We start from the raw sequence: 22,076 nt of genomic DNA, 5'->3' as shown, positions 1-22,076 counted from the left end.
CTTCCTGGCACATGGCACAGAACTAGAATAACACCTGAGCAGCTGGGCTAGTGAGATGAGTTGTGAGCCTGAGTCCCCAGGGCAAATATAAACCAGAGCCTAGGAAGGTATCCAAAGTGAGTACCAGATGACCAGCATCAGGCACTGGAACAAAGATGTAAGAGCAAGACATAAAAAGAAAGGAGAGAGGAGGTGAGAAGCCAAGGAAATGAAAACTGGTCAGGAAGCGGAAGGTGAGCCAGATGTGGCACTGCTGCTCAGGACACGGCTGTATCACCCCAAGAGTTACTACTCGGTGCTTAGGGAGGTGGGACAGGGAGGCAAGTTGTTTGAGGTAAAAGGCTTCCTGACTACAGATTTAAACTAGTCATATTTAACCAAACCTCCCATAACTGACATTTAATTGACATAGTTATTTAATAGACAAGGCATACTAGCTAAAATGTCACTAACCTCAAAGAGCAACAGAACTCCTAAGAAGGGTCAGCCAGGTGTGGTGGCTCATGTCTGTAATCCCAGCACTTTGGGAGGCCAAGGCAGGCAGAGAGTTTGGGGCCAGGAGTTTGAGACCAGCATGGACAACACAGTGAGACCCCACCTCTATTTAAAAAAAAAAAAAAAAAAAAAACAGAGAACACATAGCAAGGGTCACTGCTGTCTTTTTCTTCTTAAACCCATGGTGGTAGGTAGCATCTTTGAATTTTGCAGCAGTTAAGCAGAGGGAAAATCTAGACAGTGAGTTTAAGATGCACCACCACTGTAAGAGTCCTGAAAAGAAGCACAACCCCTCAACAGATTTATACCTGCTGAGATGTTCAAACACAAAGCAGGAAGAGGCTGACAGTCAGCTTGGAAAATCATAGGAAAACCTACTTTAGTCAATGATTTAGGTAACGCTTTAAACTAGTCAAGGGTCCCAGAATAGAGAAATCTATCTGTTTTCAGATAGGATCAAGAGAGCAAAATAAGAGTAAAAAACGGTAAAACAGAGCCACAAATGACACTGGGGAAAGCACATCAGTGAACGTCGGCAGGGAAGGGAAGCCTTCAGACTTGAGGACTTGCAAGAACAGCGAGTGGGTCACATTTGAGAGAAGGAAAAGATAAAAATAATTAGAAGTAAGGTGAAAGAAGATATTTGGGACAGGGAAAGAAGAGTGGGGAGAAGGCAGAGTAGAGAGATGAGAATGTAAAAGGATTTCAGAGGGAAAACAGTATGCAGAGGTGAGTTTCTGAACGTGTGGGAGAAAAGCTTGATCATATTAGTAGAAAATATAAAATATGGGCTAGGCGCGGTAGCTCACGCCTGTAATCCTAACACTTTGGGAGGCCGAGGCAGGGGGATCACTTGAGGTCAAGAGTTCAAAATCAGCCTGGCCAACATGGTGAAACCCTGTCTCTATTAAAAATACAAAAAAAAAAAAAAAATTAGCTGGGCATAGTGGCAGGTGCCTGTAATTCCAGCTACTCAAGAGGCTGAGGCAGGAGAATCACTTGAACCTGGGAGGTGGAGGTGGCGGCGACCTGAGGTCGTGCCACTGCACTCCAGCCTGGGTGATAGAGCGAGACTCCGTCTCAAAAAAAAAAAAAAAGAAAAGAAAAGAAAATATAAAATATGTACAAACTTCCTTATTAAGTTTTTTTTTAACTTGGTGAAATAAATCATGAGTAGATAGTCTTAACTATAATAATCTAAAAGAAAATAGCCAAAGTAAACTCTGATTTTTTTAAGCTAAGAGGTGATGCTGAAAGCATCTCTGCAGCAGCACAGTATCTCACATGCGGTGGGTATTCGGCACCACAGAGAAAGGGAAGAAGAAAAGGAGATTGGTTTAGTAAATTCATTCACTACTATCCATTCTTCACATTGTGTGCAATGTTTAATGATTCTATCCATGTTCAATAAACACCACTTAAAAAGAAATCAATCAAGAATGCTTCCAAAGTACTGTAGAATATTACCAGTTAAATTGAGGCTGTAGGTTTCAAAATGTATCAAACTTTCTCAAATAAGCAAGTCTGCTTTGGATGTGAGGGTTCTTCCCAACTACTCTGTCCTTCAAGGAATGTCTTATATTCTACTTAGTGCAACACAAAAACAAAAGAACCTGATGATGTTTTCAGAAAAATACATAACGTTAGAGCAATAAAAAACATTCACACCCCATGTAATTTCTTAAAATCCTTTTTTAAAATGGTTCTATAAAACTATGAAGAGGCTGGGCACAGTGGCTCACGCCTGTAGTCCCAGCACTTTGAGTGGCCAAGACGGGTGGATCACTTCAAGTCAGGAGTTTGAGATCAACTTGGCCAATATGGTGAAACCCCGTCTCTACTAAAAATACAAAAAAAAATATCCAGGCATGGTGGCATGTGCCTGTAATCCCAGCTACTTGGGAAGCTGAGGCATGAGAACCACTTGAACCTGGGAGGCAGAGGTTACAATGAGCCAATATCAAGACACTGCACTCCACCCTGGGTGACAGAGTGACACTCAGTCTCAAAATAAAAATACATACATATATACATACATACATAAAGCAAGCTATGAAGAAAAGTTCAGTTTAATTCACTTGCCATCTAAGTAACAAAGTATGAATTCATACAATAGCCACAGCCTGGTAAAAGCTTGAATATCTTAAAATTACCTGGTTTTAAAACCCTGCAGTCACATGTAACAATTCAGCCACAACTCAACAGCCACAAATCAAATTTTTCATGGATACACAACAGATAATCTAATCCTAGTAGTGATATAGGTCCATGATGTCTAAAATGCTGGAGGGAAAACACAATAATCACTCCTTTAAGAGGGCATGTCAGGTTATTTTGCTTGGACAGCTTGTGGAATGTTAAGAACTGCTGTTATGAATGAACAACTCAATATTTATGGATTATGCAGGATATAAAGGTGAACATTTGAATTGCTTCGTATGATTCATCCTCACTGAACACTTTCAACTCCTAAATATTAAGAATCAGACTTGTTTCTTGTAAATAAAGCTAATACGTTGTGCCTCCACCACTAATACTCATTGAAATAGTTAAAGCTCAAGTACAGTCTTATCCTATATCCTAAGAAACAGTAGTTTTCTTTTTTTTTTTTAATTTATTTTAAAGACAAAATGCTACCTTTCGATACTCTTTGGTCATCTCCAAAAGCTAGCAATCTAATTTTGTCAATAAAACTTACCTGGGCCAGCCTGGCCAACATGGCAAAACCCTGTCTCTACTAACAATACAGAAAATTAGCTGGGTGTGGTGGCTCTCACCTGTAATCCCAGCTACTTGGGAGGCTGAGGCAGAAAAATCACTTGAACCCAGGAGGTGGAGGTTGCAGTGAGCTGATAATGCACCACTGCATTCCAGCCTGGGTGGCAGAACGAGACTGTCTCAAAAAAAAAAAAAAAACTTATCTGGGGTACAGTCTGCTTCTCTGTCCCGTCCATAGATCTAATACGGTGTGTTGTACATTATAAGCACTCTGTGAAGATCTATTGAGTTGATTTCAAAAATGTTGGTGTTTTGAAAAATTTCACCCATCCACGCTTGGGAAATTTAGAGTTAAGAGCTGAATTTCCCACCAGTGATGCATTGCTGACCTAAAAGCCATCTTTTTACAACTCTAACATCATTAATCTTAGCATAATACTCTGTTTCTCAAAAGGCTTCTGTGAATCCCACTGCCCAGAGGATTAAGTCCAAATTCATCATACTGTTTAAGCCTGCCACAATTCTGCCCTTCTCTTGCTTCCTAACCTTTTCTGCAAAGACTCCCCAGGATGAACCCTTGATTCACTTTATCCAGCAGATGATGTTTATTCCCTCCATGGCTTGTGTAATTAATCATCGCAGGAAAGACCTTCCCACTCCATCCCCTCAGTGAATCCTGCTGCATTCCCATCAGGGCCTAACTGAAGCCCACCTCTGTGAGCTGTGCCAATTTTCCCATGAGAATCTTTTTGGGCACCCACGATTTGCACACTTTTTCACTGCCTCATCTTCTTCTCTGTATGTCATTCTAGACACTCAAAGGGCATGGGCCAAGTCTGATACTGATTTTTCTCCCACGTAGCCTTTCAGGCATATTAGCTGATTAGGTGCTCACAAATACTCGTTGAATACATTGTTTACATGTGACTGCAGGGTTTTTAAACCAGATAGTTTTAAGATATTCAAGCTTTTACCAGGCTGGGATATAAAGCTAGGTCTCTGGGCCTCCTATCTAAAAACAATTAGTTTAAGAAAACAATAAAATGTCATGCACTTTTTCTTTTTTTTTTTTTAACTTTGTTACTTATCATGATCTTTATTAAGCTAACATTGAATAAGAATGTTCTCAGTCATTAACAATATGTAAGCCATTCACAGAAGAAATTAAGTTTATTAGGATACTATAAACATTACAGTGACAAAGTATTTATTTATTTATTTATTTTTCTATCAAACAATTTTAATTCTGTAACTTCAACTTTACAGAACTGTCTTCCTACCCCCATTCCCACAACCACATCTTACATCAACCACAATTGAAAGTGACTTTTACTCCTAAAATTTTGCTTCCATCAGTCAAAGGTTCACATTAACATTCTCCAGTGCACAGCCGTTGTTCTACCACTTTGAGGCTAGAGCCCAAGGGCAAAGTGGTGAGAACAAGGAAGTTCTCCTTTCCCAGAAGTCAGGAAACCACTCTCAGCTACCCTTTCTGGCAACAGGAAGTTGACGAAATGACAGGAAATAATTAATGATTTTCAGCTGTATAAGGAATAGGCCTCTTCAGAGATTTTTGTTTTTAAGAATTACCCAAAATGGCTCTAAGATTTAACAGTGGAAGAGAATGATATTTTTAAAAAGGTCTGATGAACCTCAAAGACAGTCCACTTTTAAAAATACCGTTGGTTGGCGCTTTCCTTAAAACAATCAGGTTTAAAGAAAAACAGATTATAGACCCAGCAGCCAACACCCAGCAGCCAACACTCTGGCCACTCAAAGGTCATTCTTTGTTCTGAAAATCAACCTCAACTACCAGCCCAGTGACATACTAGCTTCTGAAAGGGTGCCACACAAAGAACAAGAAGGTACTATTTCACAGTTAATAGAGTTCACATCCAAAAAGGGGCAAACAGCTGAATGAAGACTGGAGCTAAATAATCCTGGGACCAGGCGAGGACACCACAGGGCTTGCAGGTAAGCAGGAAAAAAAGTCTCATAGGCTGAGAGAATGTCAGAGCAGCACTGAACCTTAGACACCATCCTGTCCATTCCTCTCATTTTATGGTAAGGCTCAAAGAAGTAAAACATTTGGCCTGAGACCAGAGAGTCTGTCCCAAAACTCAGGTCGTTCACCTCAAGGGAAGGAGCACCTAAGTATTACTTTCCCTGCAGTTTAGTGAGTCATGCCCAGGTCAACAGAGACCCACTCACATTAACACAAGCAGAAAGCCAAGGCTACCCCTGCCCCACCCACAGGAGTGGGGAAAAAGAACATCTGAACAGTCCTATTAAAAGTCAGTCTTTTTAGCCTTCTCAAAGAGAAAATAGAGCCATTAAAGATCCCAGTCTTAAAATAACCAGACTATTTTTCTTACTTTTCTTGCAGTTCCACTTAGTAACCAATGCATTTTACATTCTAATAACTACTGTCAAAACAGGATTAAAAACCTGTAACAGCACCCTCAGACTTGCTGGATTATCCCAGCTATATATTCTCCCAAAGAATAAATGAAAACCCACATTTTGAAAATGTTGTCAAAGCGGTACCAGAAAGCAAATCAAATGATCCAATATTCAGTTTAACTGTCTCTTATCGCTCTCCAATCCATTCTCCACCCAGCAGCCAATGTGTTCAAAATATACATCTGATCAGGTCACATTCCTGCTTAAAACTCTCCAATAGCTTCCTCTCAAGGCAACTTTTGATCAAGACCAAAATTTCTGGACCTCAGTCCAATGGCCCCTCCCGCCAACTCAGCTGCCTCTCCTGTGTGATTCCACAGCCACGTGCACTGCAGCAACAGTGTCAGTTCCTCCAGTGAGGCCAGCTCCTTCCTACCCTAAGATGTGGCACAGCTTTCCCCATTCCTGGAACACTGTTCTCTCTCTCCCTACTCTGATCCTGATTTTATCCCCTCATCTTCTTTTCCTTCTAGATATCAGCATAATTATTCCCGTCTTCTCAAGAAAGCCTTTCCTGACCACTGTTACCCACCTTCCTGGCACGAGCAGCCCTCCTCTGCAGCACTTACTGTCATTAGAATATATTATTTTTGTGACTCTTTGATGAATGCCTGCATCCTGCAGTGAGTCATAAGGCCCACGAAGGTGGCAACCATATTTGTTCTTCCTCACCATTGTACCTACAGTACCTAGCAGATAAATATTTATTGAATCACTAATTTAATTAAAGAAGAAACAAACAAATGATGGGCCTAAAAGGGAGAGCTGTTAGGAAGCACAGAAAGATTAAGGGAAGGTTTAATCCCTTCTTAGCCAGGCTTTCAGCATTTCAGATAGATACACGTAGAGCACTTTCACAAAGGGAATGGTGGAGAAAAGCGGATCTTTAATAAAGTGCTAAGAAAATAAAACCAAGATGATTAATACATACGTTAGGCTTTTAATTTAAAAAGAAAAAGCTACTCATTTTTCAATCAACTTTTAATACTACTTAAAAGTTGCAGTGATTCTAGGTACACTTGAGGATTACCTCAGCAATAGGCAGGTCACTACCCCCCAAAACTACAACCATTCCCACCAAAAAATGGTTACATTTTTCTCTGTCTAAAAGTTTCTTTGCACATTCTTTGCAATGGTAAATTAGAAGCCCTAGACCAGCACTATCCGATAGAAATATAAGTCACAATTTTGTAGTAATCACATTAAAAAAGTAAAAAGAAACAAAAGAAACTAATTTCAATAATACATTCTCTTTTTTTTAAACTTTAAAAAAAGAAAATAGGGACAGGGTCTCACTGTGTTGCCCAGGCTGCTCTCAAACTCCTGAGCTCAAGTGATCCTCCTGCCTCAGTCTCTCAAAGTGCTGGGATTATAGGCATGAGCCACTGTGCCTGGCCTACTATATTCTTTTTAATATAAAATATCTAGTATATTACCATTTCTACATGGAATCAATATATTTAAAAATATTAACAAAATATTTTACATTTCTCTTTTTTGTATTTAGAAATCACCTGTGTATTTTTTACCTCCAAACTATCTCATCAGACTAGCTGTATGTGGCTAAGTGGCTACCACAGTGATAGAGGAGCCCCACACCATCCATACTTCTGATAAATTATTTGCTCTCTTCCTTTAAAAAACTTGCAGAAAAAACTTTTAATGTTCCCTATACCAGGCAAAGCAACAATGGAAAGTGGATTATATATTCACTACAAATGACTGAAAAATAAAGAAACCAATGGTTGCATGTACATTAGTATCATGATACCTTCTTAATTCGTTCATGACTTTAAAAGCTTTCTTCATATGCCAAGGATTCACTGTCACTGGGCAGTGTTTTTCGGTATTATCATCTTTTGAATCGAGAGGCTTCTGATGACCCTGCTTTGTGCATCTGTACATAAAATAAAAGAACAAAAACAGAAAAAGATCTTATTAAAGATCATTTAGTTCAGCTTATCAAGCTACAAGAGATACAATGAATGTCTCCTTCCCTTACTTATGTAGAGGAAGTCTTAGGACAGAATATCCCAATGTAAGGTTAAGACAATGCAGAACACTTTCTGATGGATGCTATGGTTTCGATTAAAAAGTTCATAATTACCTCCCCGGTGTCAAAGTTCTGTCAAAGATGAACACAGAATATTCAGTAAAAGTGGTTTAGCAGATATCTCCAAATAAAACTGTTGAGAAACGATCATCTCCATTGGAAATTAACTTGTTTTTACAACCTTTTATAGTCACGTTATTAACAAACCAAGACAGAACAGGATCACATTTTACACAAACTTCAGAAACTGAGAATCTGACTTAAATTTTGCTCTCCACCTGCCAGGATATATTTACTCCATAGATTTTGGACCTACACTCACAAGAGATTAGTCATGTTAGTTAAAAGTTATTGAGTATTTACCATATGGCAGCCACTGTGCTGAGTAGTTTACTTTCATTATTTGGCTAATCCTCACAACAACTCTCTGAGCAAATTACTATTATTATCCCCATTTAACAGATGAAGAGAATAGTCTGAGTAACTTGGTAAATAGTAGGGCTGGGTAAGAGTACAGCCAGTCTGATTCTCCATCTTGTTCTTTTCACTAATGTTTCAGTACCATTTCCTACATTGAACAATGAATATTTAGTTACATTTTTAAGCACACAAGGCTATACTAGCATTGATACATGAATTATTCTTTCAAGACTTAGGACCAAAAAATCAACCAAAAAAATCAGGGTCCCACAACGAGGGGGGCAGAGAATTAACTGCAAATTAATAGACACAAGAGAAATTTTTGAAGTAATGGTTATAAAACTTTATAAATTTAATAAAAATCATTGGATTGCACAATTATAATAGGTGGATTTATGGTATGTAAATTATACCTCAATGAAGCTATTACAAAAAATCAGGGCACCAATTTTTTAATCAGGCTTAAAAAATGAAATCTAAAAATATCATACTTGTATATATATCAAAGAACAAGCAAACATCATTATTAATTGCTGCACTTCTCTTCCTTTCCTGATCCGTTTCTAAAAGGATGATTCATTTTTAAACATTATCGTTCATTAATTCATTCAGCAATTTTTTTTTTAGTGCCAACCATGTACCAAGCACTATTCTTAAGGCACCTGCAATACATCAGTGAATAAAACAAAGACCCCTCTCCTCACAGAGCTTGGAGTCTGGTGGGGGAAAGGGGAAAACAACACAAGTCAGGGAAGCAACCAGCATGTTAGAAACTGGTGTTATGGAAATAGAAAAAGCAGGGCAAGGTAAGAGAGTGAGAAATGTGGGGATGGTGGAGGGGTGTAATCTGCAGTAAATAGGGTGCTCAGGGAAGGCCTAGTTGAGAACTGAGATTTGAACAAAAGACTAGAGGGTGTGGGAACATCCAGTTGGAAGTAATACCTACAGCAAAGGCCAATATGGGCCTGGTATGTTCCAGAAACTGTGACCCATGCAGCTTGAGCAAAAGGCTGGGACCGAGCAGGGGAAGGGAGTGCAGATCATGTAGGGCCTTTTAGGACATCCAAAGGCCTTTTACTTTGAGTGAAATAGGGAGACACTGCAAAGGAGTGACACAATCCAACATAGGTTTTCCAAAGACCACTTTGGCTGCTGGTTGAGAACAGTCTACACAGGTCAAAAGTTAAGAGGGGGCAGCTATTTAAAAGGATATTACAGTAACCCAGTAAGAGATGACTGTGGCTTAGGGAGGGTAGCAGCAGCGGAGGTGATGAAAACTGGCTGGGTTCTGGACATTCTGAAGACACAGCCAACAAGATATGTTGACACAACCATATGACATGTCAAGGAAAGTCAGAATGATTCCAAGTCTTTTGGCCCGAACAAGAGGAAGGACTGAGTTTCTGTTCATTGGGCAGGGGAAGGCTGCAGGTGGAAACTGTTTGAGATAGGAAGATCAAGAGCTGTTTTTATACATACTAGTTTTGAAATATCAAACATCCAAGTGAAGGCATCAAATCATCAGATAAATACTGGAGTCTAGAGTTGAAGAGAAAAGTTTAGCTGGAAGCAGAAATGTGGGAATCATTGGTTACATGAATGGTACATGATGTCACAAAACAGGTACTCAACATTAAGATAACCTCTAAAATTAACCAAACCCTAAGCCCCAGCATCAGCACTAGTTGAAGCACCTGACTCTCTGAGGGCTTGCCTACTACAAGTGAACATCAGTTCTACTTCCTCACCACTTGAGACTTTTCAAGGGGCCTAACAAATGAAGGAGCACAAGACTCTGCCTCCAGAGGGAAAGCCGACAGCTGGAGTGGGAAAATAAGGAGGTGCCACTCCACTCCCTAAGGCCTCTTGAAGGTGTATGTGTGAAGAATTAGTTACACCTAGTCGAAGAAAGGAAAAGCATCGGTAAGCCTAGAAGCCAAAAAGAAGGAAGAACATTCACATCTAGAGGGAGAGGACTGAGGAAACACTTTATAGTTTAAGACAGATACTCTCATTCTACTTACATAGGAAACCAGGGAAAGGGGAAACTGCATAGATATATGCAACCCATGCAAACTTCCTGACCATGTAACACTGAATGTCCATATACTATAGCAAGGTAACACTTCTTCTATATCTGCTTCCAGTTTAATAATTTAGAAGGTGACACAAAGGAAGAATGGTATGCTGAGGATTAGCAAAACTATCATAAAAGAATTTTTCAATGCTGAAAGTAGAAGCAAAAGGAACTCTGCCCCAAAAAAGAATGTCATTGTTTAAGAATCAGGAGTGTTTATATTTGCTTAAGAACTTAGGAATTAAAAATCCCTGCATTGGAGAATTCACTTTAAGACAGCTGCCATACAACAATCAATGCCCATATTGGTGCTCTCTTAAACCTATTTTCAGCTCCTGCTTTTTCTGATGTACTACAGGAACTCTACAAAGAAGACTTTATTCAAAGGCTTAAAGGAATAAGAAAAAATGCTGAATTTTCTTAAGTGTTCTCTGTATTGAGAGCCTCTTACAAATACATCACCCCTTCTGCACACGTCTATTTTCAAAACTAATGCCCTTTCCATAATTTTCCACTCCCTCTATGTGGCTTTGTGTTAGGTGGCTTCTCATTCAGAAGCAGAACAGAAAACGATGCATAATGTCTAAAACTATAGATGAGAGAAACGTACATATACTAGGAACAACCAGTTAAGTGAGAGGTTAAGTGACAGGTAAAGGTTTTGCCCTTCAGGTTGTACCACATTAAATCCAGAATTACACCTTTGCCCTGCTTCCCTTCTGAAGCAAAGTGCAGCCTTTTCCAGAAAAAGCTTCCAATTCTGAAAACTGTCTTCTTTAAAATATGTGACAAAGGTATTTTTTTCAAGTTCCTTTCACCTTTAAGTCTTTCCTCAACTGTTACAGTCCTCAAGTAGTCTTGCAATTATCCAATAGCCTACTGTTATCAACACATACTCTAAAAATAGTTGGTTTCGCAGGGTTTGAATCCCAGTGTACTGCTATGTTTTGTAATAGATATCCTAAAGCCTTCCTTCAGTGACTAACTTCTGCAAATTCCCAGCTTTGAAAAAGGTTGGCTTCTCAGATGAGGTGACTTTCTAACTCTGCCTAAGAATACACTATTGATGACAGCTGAATTCCCAGAGAGGAAGAAAATAAAGACTCTAACATGGCATCTCCCTCAAATAGTCAAGATTTCCAAACCAGGCAAAGGTTTAAACCTACTCTAACAATTCTGAGAACACCACAGAAATGAGGTATAATTTCATTAGATATTTATTATTGGCTTTGGAATAATGGTTTTCAGTAGAGTGAAAGAGAAAGATCAGAATCACCCAAGCAGTTTTTGCAAGCCACAAATAATCACCCCTTCTCATATGAAGAGTCAGACAAGCCCTTTTTAGAATTAGGTATATGTATATGATGGCATCTCCAGGGGTAAAAAAGAAAAGGGTAAAGGCAGCAACGCATGATTTTTAAAAACAATAATAATAACACAAGTCATATAACATGCCCCACCACCAACTTATCTCCCACCCCAGAATCATCACAGATTAAATACTTTAGAAAATACGGATTGTTTATATTTCTAGAGTTTTCTGGTAGGAAAAAAAAGCAATAATTCACATGAATGATGCAGCTGCAAAGTTTAGCAGGGGACCAAAGACATTTTCACATTTAGGACATAAATACTTGGCCCTTGGGTGGCCACCATCACTGTTTTCCCCTCTCACTGTTCACCTCAAAAGCTGCAAGACTCCCCTGCTTGCAATGAGTCACCCACCATTACTCACAATTATCTGCCAAGTTCGCGTCAGCAGCTGTTGTTTTCAAAGTCAACATCCATGCTGTACTGTTTTGAGGTTTCTCCACTACTTTATATTATTTCTTCTATTTCTCTTCTGTATTCCCAGCTACATTTGCATTCAGAAGTAGGCATCTTATTAGCATTGCCCTCATACACAAATCCAGGATATCAGAAGTAGAGAGTCAACCATAACTAATATTTTAACTAAAATTTGTTATGTCATTCTATAGTTTTTCAACAAAATATTCTCACATCCTTCAAACAAATAACCACTATATTACTTAGAGGCTGTGAAGGTAGAGGACATTCTCAACTGGAAACACATTTGGGTCTATGGGAGGGTTGTGATTTCAATTTTTTCAGTTAGCTAAGGCAAAGAGACACACTGCAAATTTTCTTCAAGTGTCTGGAATTTAAAGTTTTATTAGGTATGGAACCAGTAGATTAACTAATCTACAAATGTATGTTCATATTACCAAATAAATACAGCTTCTTAAAAATGTTAACATCTGCCCTATTGACAGGTAAGAACTTGGATTAGTTCTTCAGTATGTAGACCCTTAGAACTGAATATGCAGCATCTTGTGAGATAAAAACTTCTATTTTTTTCTATTACTTGTTTATCCAAGAAAAAGAAACTTCCGATCCTGCATCAAGTCATAGAATACCTTTCAGACAATATCATAATAATGACACTGAATACTTTAAATATAGATGTATTGTTAAAAATTATTTTTCCAATTTTCTAGAGCTGAAAAGGAAACATCTAGAAAAGTCTGAATTGTCAAACTTTACTAAAATATATTAACAGTTAAAAACCAGAGCCCGAACTCACTGAAAGGCAGAGGGAGGTATTAAACAGCACCCTTTTTCTCCCTGCAGAACTCGGTTGTGCGGCTTTATGTTAAGCATGTGGGGAAGCACTGGCAGGAGGAGGAGGTTGGGATGTCTGAGGTGGAGAGGTTGATGGAAGTTGGAGTATAATTGCTCTCTGATAGTAGAACAATAGAGCTGTAAAAAGCTCTGCTTCAGTTCAACTCAGCTTTCTCTCCCTCTTTCCCTCCCACCTACATGACAAACAGAACACAATCAGGCACTTTTTGTCCCTGACAGCAACTATTACCAGGAAAAGGACTAGGGTAAAAGCATGTCTTATGCAAGATCAATCTCCTAAGGAAAACTTGGTAAACAACTAACAAAGCATTGTCAGAGTGGGATATTTGTGAGGTGCTAAAATAGGGAAAAGGAGGTTGATGATACATTTCAAACATTTCCATTTCTTTTATCACTTATATTTCTGACGTTTCTTTTGCCCCTCTTCCTAGTATTGCCATCACTTGATTGGTAAGGGGGCAGCAATATGACTCGGCAATTCAGTTGACTGGGATATATTTTCTAGCACTTGAATGAAGAGGTACTAGGTGAGGACCAGAATCAGAAGGAAGCCCTAAATTGTAGTTCTGTCTGTGCCAAGTACTAACCAAGCAACCTTGGATTAGTCACTTAGCCTCTCTGGGCTTCAGACTACTCATAAAATTTATTTCACAAATATGTCTGATGTGAAATGTAATATGAAAGCCAAAAATAATATCTTATCTCAGGTAGCTGTATAGGCACTAGGCACTATATGAATATAAACAAAATTTAGAAGAAAATTGAGTTTAGGAGCTAAACTGAATATGCAGATATATTTTTGTGGCTCTTATGGGCCTTCATTTTTAATTATAATATTCAATTCAGTTAATAGCAATACTCAAAATGACCAAAGCTAATAAATTATTTGTTTTAAGTGCTCCCTAGATGCCCACTGCATACCTTGTACTAAGAAGGGTAAGAAACATTACAAAGGCTGAACTGAGATCTTCCTCCAGTTACCATCTAAATGGGAAGATACATGGGAAACCACCAAGGAATGGAACAAGTCAGTACACAGGTGCAGTGACCAACACTATAGAAATGTTAACGATGAGCTGGAATGAGTTGGAGTAAAGAGGAAAGACTCTGTGAAGGAGACAAAGCTCCAATGGGACCTTGGAGGAAGCACATGATGATATTGGACATATAAGATAAGATAAAATGATGGAAGGCTGTGCCTGCCTGAGTCTCTGGTTTTGATAAGTCACTTCACATGACTAAGATGTTGGGACAGTTAAAACAGCATGTGGACTGAAGAGTGAGGAGAGAATACACAGAGCTCAACAGGAGACCAGTGAAAAAATTCAGGTATCAAGTAATGAAATCCATTCATCAGAAAAGTAGCAGCCAGAATGGACACTTGAAACCAGGACTGCAGTTCCTAGGGACTGATAAGATGTGGGAGATGAAAAAAGAGAGAGAAATCAAAGACTATTCCAACGTTTTGGTCATCAGGGACCAGAAGAATGGTTATCCCATTGAATAAGTGGAAATGTTATAAAAAGAAGTCAGTTTGTGAACAAACATCAGTTTTGGATATGTTGAGTTTAGAGGTATTAGCTAAGAGTAGAGACGTGAGAAGTTCAAAATTCCACACCAAAGCACAGACCTAAAGCCCAGACTTAAGATATAAATGGAGCTATAACTTAGAGATTAACAGTTGATTGAAAAGAACTGGCCGAGGCCTACTTCTGCAAGGAAATACTGCCCGCAAACAGTGACAGAAGAGAAGCTATGCAAGACAGAAAAAAGTGATTCAACAGCGAGATTAGAATCCCAGTTTTTCTAATACTTGATGAGCTTGAGAAAGTAACTTAAACTCTACTTTTTCAGCTGACAAATAAGACACCTACCACTATAATATTGTTGACAAGATTGAGATAAAGTTATAAAGTATGCAAATAACATTTAGCAACCTAAAAACCAGAGAAGGAAAACAAGAAAAGGTGCTGTCATAAAATGCAGGGATTGTTTTTCAAGGTAAAATCAGAGAATGGAACTGATCAAAGGAATATTTTAGCGAATGCCAATATCTGAAATGTAAGAAAGTACAGTGCATAACACACAAAAACTATACTGACCCACTCACTGCAGCAATTATCTCATCAGGAGAAGAATTCAAGAATGCCTTTGTGCTTGCTATTCTACCTGGAATGCCATTCCCCCTCTGGATTGTGCTAAAATATCACCTTGTCAAAGACACACTGATCCTAGTTGAACTATTATTCTTATTATTCTCTACCCTTTTATTCTGCTTCGTTTTTATTTATTGAACTTACTACTAACAATATTACATATTTGCTTGCTATTAGTTTCAATCATAGGAAAAGGAACTTTGTTTTCTGAGAAATCCCCAAAATTTGGCCATAGTAGGCACTCAATAAATATAAATTAAAATCTCAGACTGCCTCATTATAAACAGTAAATACATTTGGATTTGGTAGAGCACTACAGAAATGCAATTGAAAGTGTATTTCCTTCTCTGGATCATCTTGAAAAAACCTGCCTGATCTTAAGAAAGAAGTTCAGAGGTTTTCATAAGTACTCCTAGTGTAAATCCGTAACAGCCATAGACGAGTAAATTTACAGTCATCTTCAGAAAAGCACATTTACTAATATTTATTGAATACCTACCATGTGCATCAGAAACAAAAGTTTGGGGCATTTTGCGGGGAGTAGGTAGAGTGATTTCCCAGTATCAGAAATTTTTTAAACTACTACATAAATGCTACCCATTTCCAGAATTCAATTCTCAAGTTCCCAGATGCACCTCAAAAGTTGTCCCTATATGCAACACTTCCTTCAACACACATTGATCCACGTCTTCTTCACCATTAACTTGTGTGCCATTATTACTCCTAAATATTTTAAACATCTTTATCACTGGGGAGATTCGCCTGTGATATGAGAGATGTCCAATGTACATTTAATTAAACAAAAATAAGAATACACACCAATGCACTACAACAGACAAACAAATGAATACTGGGGTAACCCATAGCAAGGTTCCAAATTCATAGCAATTGAATCTTAGAAAGAACAATAAAGATCATCTGGTTCAGTGGACTGCAAATGTCAGGCTTCATTGAACTTTTTACTGCTCTATGACAAAATGAGGAAAATGTAATAAGTTTTCATAAAGCTAAATTTTTTTAATTTAAAAAGTTTAGTCAGATTACATCCTTCCTTATGTTTGAAGAAGGATGTTAAAATGTTTTTTTCTGTCATAAAAAGATGGTGATAGTTGATCATTGTTGTTTCATAGATAATTATTTTACTTGGCAAAACAAAAAACTCAGCAATTCTCTGCTAGACTTCAATTTTTTTTTTAATTTTACAGGTCAGTGAAATTCAAAAATGTGAGAACCTCTGCTCTAATCCAACCAATCTTCTGCTGCCTAAATGCCTTAGAACACGGTCAACAAGTTGTTTGTCTGCCTATGCATGAACACCTCTGATGACAAATCTCTAAGTGATGTGGAATCATCAACCGAAAAAAGGGTATGGTTATATCTGAGGGACGTTTGCTTTGTTTTGTTAAAGAAAAGCAAAAAAATCAAGGCTTATAGAGAGTAAGCCAACTTGTGAAAATGGAGTCAGTAAAGAAAACAAGTGCTAAGAAAACTGATCAGTAAGAGAAGATCGAAGGAATGCACTCAGGCCTATACCTCAGTCTTCCTTCAACTTACTGTAAAAATCTTTACACAAATAACTATAAAAGCCAGACTGTAAAATACATTCCTGAGGTCAGGGCTGGTCAATTTACATTTCCTTTCGCACATCTCAGTTTACCATCTGAAATTCCTTTACTAATCTACATCTAATTTTTCAGTTACACATCTTTAAGGTTTGAGCAGAAGCAAATGTAACACAGTCTCAATATCACCCAAACCCCAAAATGCAACAGAATCTAAATGCCACATAGACTCAAGGTTGCAAAAAACAATATGCAGAAATATATAGTCCAATGACACTTTTTAATTATATGAGAATTAAAAAAGATGAGAAGTTGGAGGCAAGGAACAGAAAAAGCACAAGAGATCAAAAGCTAATTCCAAGAAGTCCATCCTGAAGGAAGCAGGAAGGTGGGTACAGATGCCTGATATCCCTCCAAGACAATGTGCCAACAGGCCAATGGAGTACGAGGTGGGATCTGAGAGCAATGTAAATCTTGATGTTAAAAGAGAAGCATAAGCAAAAGCACCATGCACAGTGTCAGGCAGAGACAGGCATTCAAACATTTGCAGATTGAATGAATTAATAAACAGACACTTAACCCAAAGATAATCTGGGGCCCTGCTTCCAACCACACCATCTAAGGTACTTTAAGTCCAGGTCAAACATCTTTCTTTGCCTTAAAGCTCAGGCTAAAAATCTAACTTTATGAAAAGCTGAGTCTTCCTAATAGTTTCCACTGGCCTCTGTCCTCGCCCAGCTCTGGCAGTGAGGCCCAGTAAAGTTCCTTCCTAAAGATACTGCCTGCATGTCTCAAATCTAGCACATGTGATCCATGGTGGAGGGATGTTAACGGGAGTGGAGGCAAACAGGCCAAGGGGTGGCAAGGAAAAAAACGAATTCTGATCCACAGAAAGGCAAACAATGAGTTTTAGAATTAGGGTTAATCCTGGATAGAATCAAATGAAAATAAAAACCCATTTGTATTTATAATTAAATAGAACCAATGGAAAAGTCTCACCAACTTTAGCCACCCATGATTGAAAGGAGTTTTAACAATTCTTTCATCCATGCTGGCATTCCAGGTTTTCCATTATATCTCAGCCTCTCATTGTTCCAGCACTATTGATGGAATCTCAATACCAAAAAAATGGTGCTGGTCATCAAAATTACGATTAGCTGATCTACTCTAGAGTCAGTTTATCAGTGTTTGCATGCATACATCAATTTCATTTCTTATTATTTCAATTTAAATAATCTGTGTCTCTATCCCCTTCCACCAGAGCCTGCCTGCTTTTCCACATCCTTCCTTTCACCTGCGTTCTAAGATTCCCTTGTTCTTTCCTTTAGTTCTTTCTGTTCCAAAAGTAAAAAGGAACTGCAAGAACTGATATATAGAAGGCAGGTTTACTACAGATAACATACCTACATGTTACATATTATATACCATGTGTTGTCTAAATACAGCTAGCATATCCTGCCTCAAGTGCTTCTGAGCCTGGGCAGACCCCCATGTGTTCATTCTGCTGATGTTAACCATCCACCATCATATTTCCTAGGGGTTCAAGTGCCTTCCTCCAGCCTGCTGAAGAACATGACTAAATCTCAGAGCCCTCAAAGTCACAGCTATCGAGAGGCGGCTAAGCCCTTGCTTCTGTCAGCCCAAGAGGGCCAATCCACGAGTCTTATCATCTACCCCTACATTTCCAAGACCTGTTCCACTCAAGCTAAACATTCTGAAACACACCTTTAGAAACTGTTGTTCCAGAATCCCATTAGCTCTCCCAAAAGGGCTGAACATCAAAAAATTATTCAACCCAAGCCAAACATTATTATTTTGGCTGGAATTCTGCCAAATAACCACAAGAGGCTGGTGCGGTACAAGTGCCATGGAGTTGAAGCTTGCCAAATCTAACCGGAGAACGACAAGCCTCCATAAATAAGCTCTCATGAAAAGGTACACCATTCTTCAGGATTAGGTTTTTGTATCTAGTTTAAAAAGTCAGATTCAAAGGACTCTTATTCCTTCCCAAGAGAAGAGGGAACCACAATTGAAATTTTCAAAACTCCTGGGTATTTACAGTCCACTTTTACCAAGATGTTTTTAAAACTAAAAACTAAAATTAAAAAAAGAAAAAAAAAAAACTTGTTCTGAATAATGCAATAACGTCTTCTACATGTTTCAGCTATTATTTCTAGAAAATAATTCTGTTGCCAGTGATCTTGAATGTACTTGGGTACCAAAGAAAAAAGACACCTGTGCCTGGCAGGTCGATACGCTACTAATTTGCCCGAGGTACTAAGGAAACAGAAGATGCTCTGATTTCTGGATAAAACGTTCTGCGTGCCAGGTAAAAGAGGTCACATGCCCTGAACAGCCGCCGCTCATTTTAGAGTGCTGTAAAAGCTCCTCAGATATTAATTTTGTTAGAAATTCGGGGAATCAAGCAACCTAAGATCAATTCATTTAGACAGTGGACGACTGGTACTTTCCAGTTTCCTTTTTTCAACGGACTCCGTGCATCCTAGCTTGATCCCCTAGAAAGGGGTGGGCAAGCTGGGCACCAGCTGCCCATGCATTTCAGGGAGGTACACACAGGACCAGCAGGGTCCCCCATGCGCAGCCCCACCCCAAATCTTCTATCCGCCTGGCGTGGGGAAGACCCTTCCCTAGAAATCCTGGGCAGCGTTTTAAGTCACCGCCTGGCGAAGGTGAGTTTCCGTCCGCGTCCGCTCAGGACTGCGGGCACCGCGCCTCGTCACGCCCCGCATCTCTCACCTCCCGCCGGCCCCGGCGGCTCCGGGCGGCCGTACCCCAAGCTGCGCCCGCGACCGGCGACACGCGCCGCAGCGGCGCGCTTATCCGCAGCGGCACAGCCCGCCCGCCCGCCAGCTCACTCACGCGGGAGGCAGCGGCGGCGTCTCCATTGTGGCTCCTCTCGGGCTTCAGAACGCAGGCACCGACCGCCGCCGCCAGCACCATTCCAGCCGCGGACGCCGGCACTGCCCGCCCGCCAAGCCACGTTCCATCCGCCCCGGAGGGGGCGCCGCGCTCGCCTCACCGGGCGCCACCACCTGCGGCGGCGGCCCCCGCGGCCATGGCCCGCTCGGCCGGGCGCGCTCCGTCTACTGCGCGGCTCCCGCGCTCGCCCGAGTGCGGGGCGGCGGCGGCGGCGGCGGCGGCGGCGGCGGCGGCGGGACGGGCGGGCGCGCGGGCTCGGCCACTTCCGGGTTCGGCCCCGGCCGGCGCTGACGCCGTGACGGGATGGCTATGCGGCCTCCCGCGGCGGCCGAGGACCCCTCCTTCGGCGCCTCCTCTTCCTCCTGCTGCTGCTGCTGCCGCTGCTGCCGCTGCTGCTTTTGGAGGCGGGCGGGCGCCAGCCGGGAGCGGGGCGGGCGTGCCCAGACGCGGGCCCGCAGGCCGGGACGCGGGCGGCGGCCGCCCACAGCGGGTCTGTGGATCACCGGGACGGGGGCGCTGGAAAATGGGAGCGGAGGGGGTTCTCCGTCCAGAAAAAGGGCGGCCGAACGCACGGCGTAATAACGCTCGGTATCCACTTAGTGCTCTGCTTCGCGGGCGTCTGTACACGTTATTCTTTTCATTTGAGCCTATACCCAGGGAGATGAGAAGGGTAGGCATGACCAATCAGTGCCCTTACAGATGGTGGAACTGAGGCGAGAAGAAATGATTTGCCTGTCCAGTGTCCCAAGCAAGAAGCTGGCTCTCCCTCCAGTATGCCATCCATTCCTTGGACAAGTGAAGTGAGCACCTGCTAGGCAAGGTTTTAGTGCTGGGGATGCGACAGTAAAACCAAGACTCTGTTTGTGGAGCTGTCCATCTAGACGGGGTGACAGAAACAAGCGATGCTTGCCAACAAGGAACATGAGAATGAGGAGAGGGGAAGAGATTTTAGAAGGAGTGGTCAGTGAAGGACTCTCAAAAGGTGTGAGTTAAACAGAGATGGAATAACGTGGGCTTTGAGTAATGCAAAAAATGCCCAGGGCAGAGGGAAGAGCAGCGTGGAGGCTGCTAAGCAAGATCCTGCCTGCCTTGTTGAGGAACCGGAGGGAGAACAATGCAGCTGGTGGTTCTCCAAGTATGCCCGCTGGAAGCAGTAGCACCTGCGAACTTGTTAGAGCTATGAATTCTCCAGTTCCACTTTAGACCTACTGAACCAGAAACTCTGGGAGTGGGGCCCGGCAGCCTGTGCTTTAACAAGCTCTCCAGATGATGCTGGCTGGGGCCGCGAGGGTGGGAGACCCTCTAATGAAGCAGAGTGAAGTCAGGAAGACAGCGGCAGGAATGGGTGTGGCGGGGAATAATCACTGATCACCCAGGCCTTGTAGGCCATGATAAAGGACTTGGCTTTTACTAAATGAGAAGCAATTAGAAAGTGGTGAGTAGGTTGATCTGATCATTAAAAGGATGACTTTTCTGTGATTTGTTTGAAAATATCCCAGGAAAAGTAGAGAGAAGTGAATAGATGAAGATTTATAAAATGTTATTTTTTTTTTATTATTTTTTCTCTTTGAGACGGAGTTTCGCTCTTGTAACCCAGGCTGGAGTGCAATGGCGCAATCTCGGCTCACCGCAACCTCCGCCTTCTAGGTTCAAGCAATGCTCCTGCCTCAGCCTCCCGCGTAGCCGGGACTACAGGCGTGTCATGCCCAGCTAATTTTTGTATTTTTAGTAGAGACGGGGTTTAACCATGTTGACCAGGATGGTCTCGATCTCTTGACCTCCTGATCCACCCGCCTCGGCCTCCCAAAGTGCTGAGATTATAGGCATGAGCCACCACGCCCGGCCAAAATGTTAATTTGTGATGGGGGTGTGATCATCATTTATGTGTGTTTATGTGTATGTTTTAAAAGTTCATAATAGGCTGGGCGCAGTGGCTCTCGCCTGTAATTCCAGCACTTTTTGGAAGGCAGAGACGGGCAGATCACCTGGGGTCAGGAGTTCAAGACCAGCCTGGCCAACATGGCAAAATCCTGTCTCTACTAAAAATACAAAAATTAGCCCTGCGTGATGGTGGGCGCCTGTAATCCCAGCTACTCAGGAGGCCGAGGCAGGAGAATCGCTTGAACCCAGGAGGTGGAGGTGGCAGTGAGCTGAAATCACACCACTGCACTGTAGCCTGGGCGACAGAGCAACACTCCATCTCAAAATAAATAAAAGTTCATAATACAAAGGTTTTTTTTTTTTTTCTAAAGGTGACTGTTTGCTGTGTGGGCAACATGAGTAGGGAGGCAAGAGAGCAAGCAAGAAGATGAGCTTAGCTGGAATGAAAAGTAAGGATGGCCTGGATTAGAGTCCGAGTGATTGAGAGACATGGTCAGATTCTGACTCTGTTTAGAAGGTAAAGAACACAGGAACAGCTGATAGATTAGGGTATAAAAGAAAGATAGTCCTAAGGGTTTTGTTCAGAGTTCTGGGGAGAATGGAGTTGCCCTTTGCGGGGATTGAGGAGATAGAGAAGAAAGGAATATGGGGGTGCGGAACGAAGATTG

General features: G+C 41.1%; 1 protein-coding gene across 4 annotated transcripts in view; it reads right to left on the bottom strand.

Moving 5' to 3' along the window:
* Positions 1-19,554, bottom strand: part of LOC135277805 (kelch-like protein 2) — a 118,708-nt gene extending 99,154 nt beyond the window's left edge. For all 4 annotated transcript variants that reach the window (XR_010345408.1, XM_064384062.1, XM_064384061.1 and 1 more), the window contains exons 1-2: positions 19,468-19,554; positions 7,448-7,573 (exon numbers count right to left, since the gene is read on the bottom strand). Coding sequence is in view for 3 of the 4 variants with exons in the window: in XM_064384062.1 (XP_064240132.1) it covers positions 7,448-7,573; positions 19,468-19,493 (152 nt within the window). In the remaining variant the exon portion in view is untranslated. The remainder of the gene's footprint in view (positions 1-7,447; positions 7,574-19,467) is intronic.
* Positions 19,555-22,076: the final 2,522 nt, after the last annotated feature.

The sequence above is a fragment of the Aotus nancymaae genome, unplaced genomic scaffold (assembly GCF_030222135.1).
Source record: "Aotus nancymaae isolate 86718 unplaced genomic scaffold, 86718_ANA_hifiasm-v0.15.2.pri h1tg000033l, whole genome shotgun sequence".
NCBI classification, from domain to species: domain Eukaryota; kingdom Metazoa; phylum Chordata; class Mammalia; order Primates; family Aotidae; genus Aotus; species Aotus nancymaae.
Note: the sequence above shows the minus strand (reverse complement) of the source record. Positions and strands in the feature narration are given on the sequence as shown.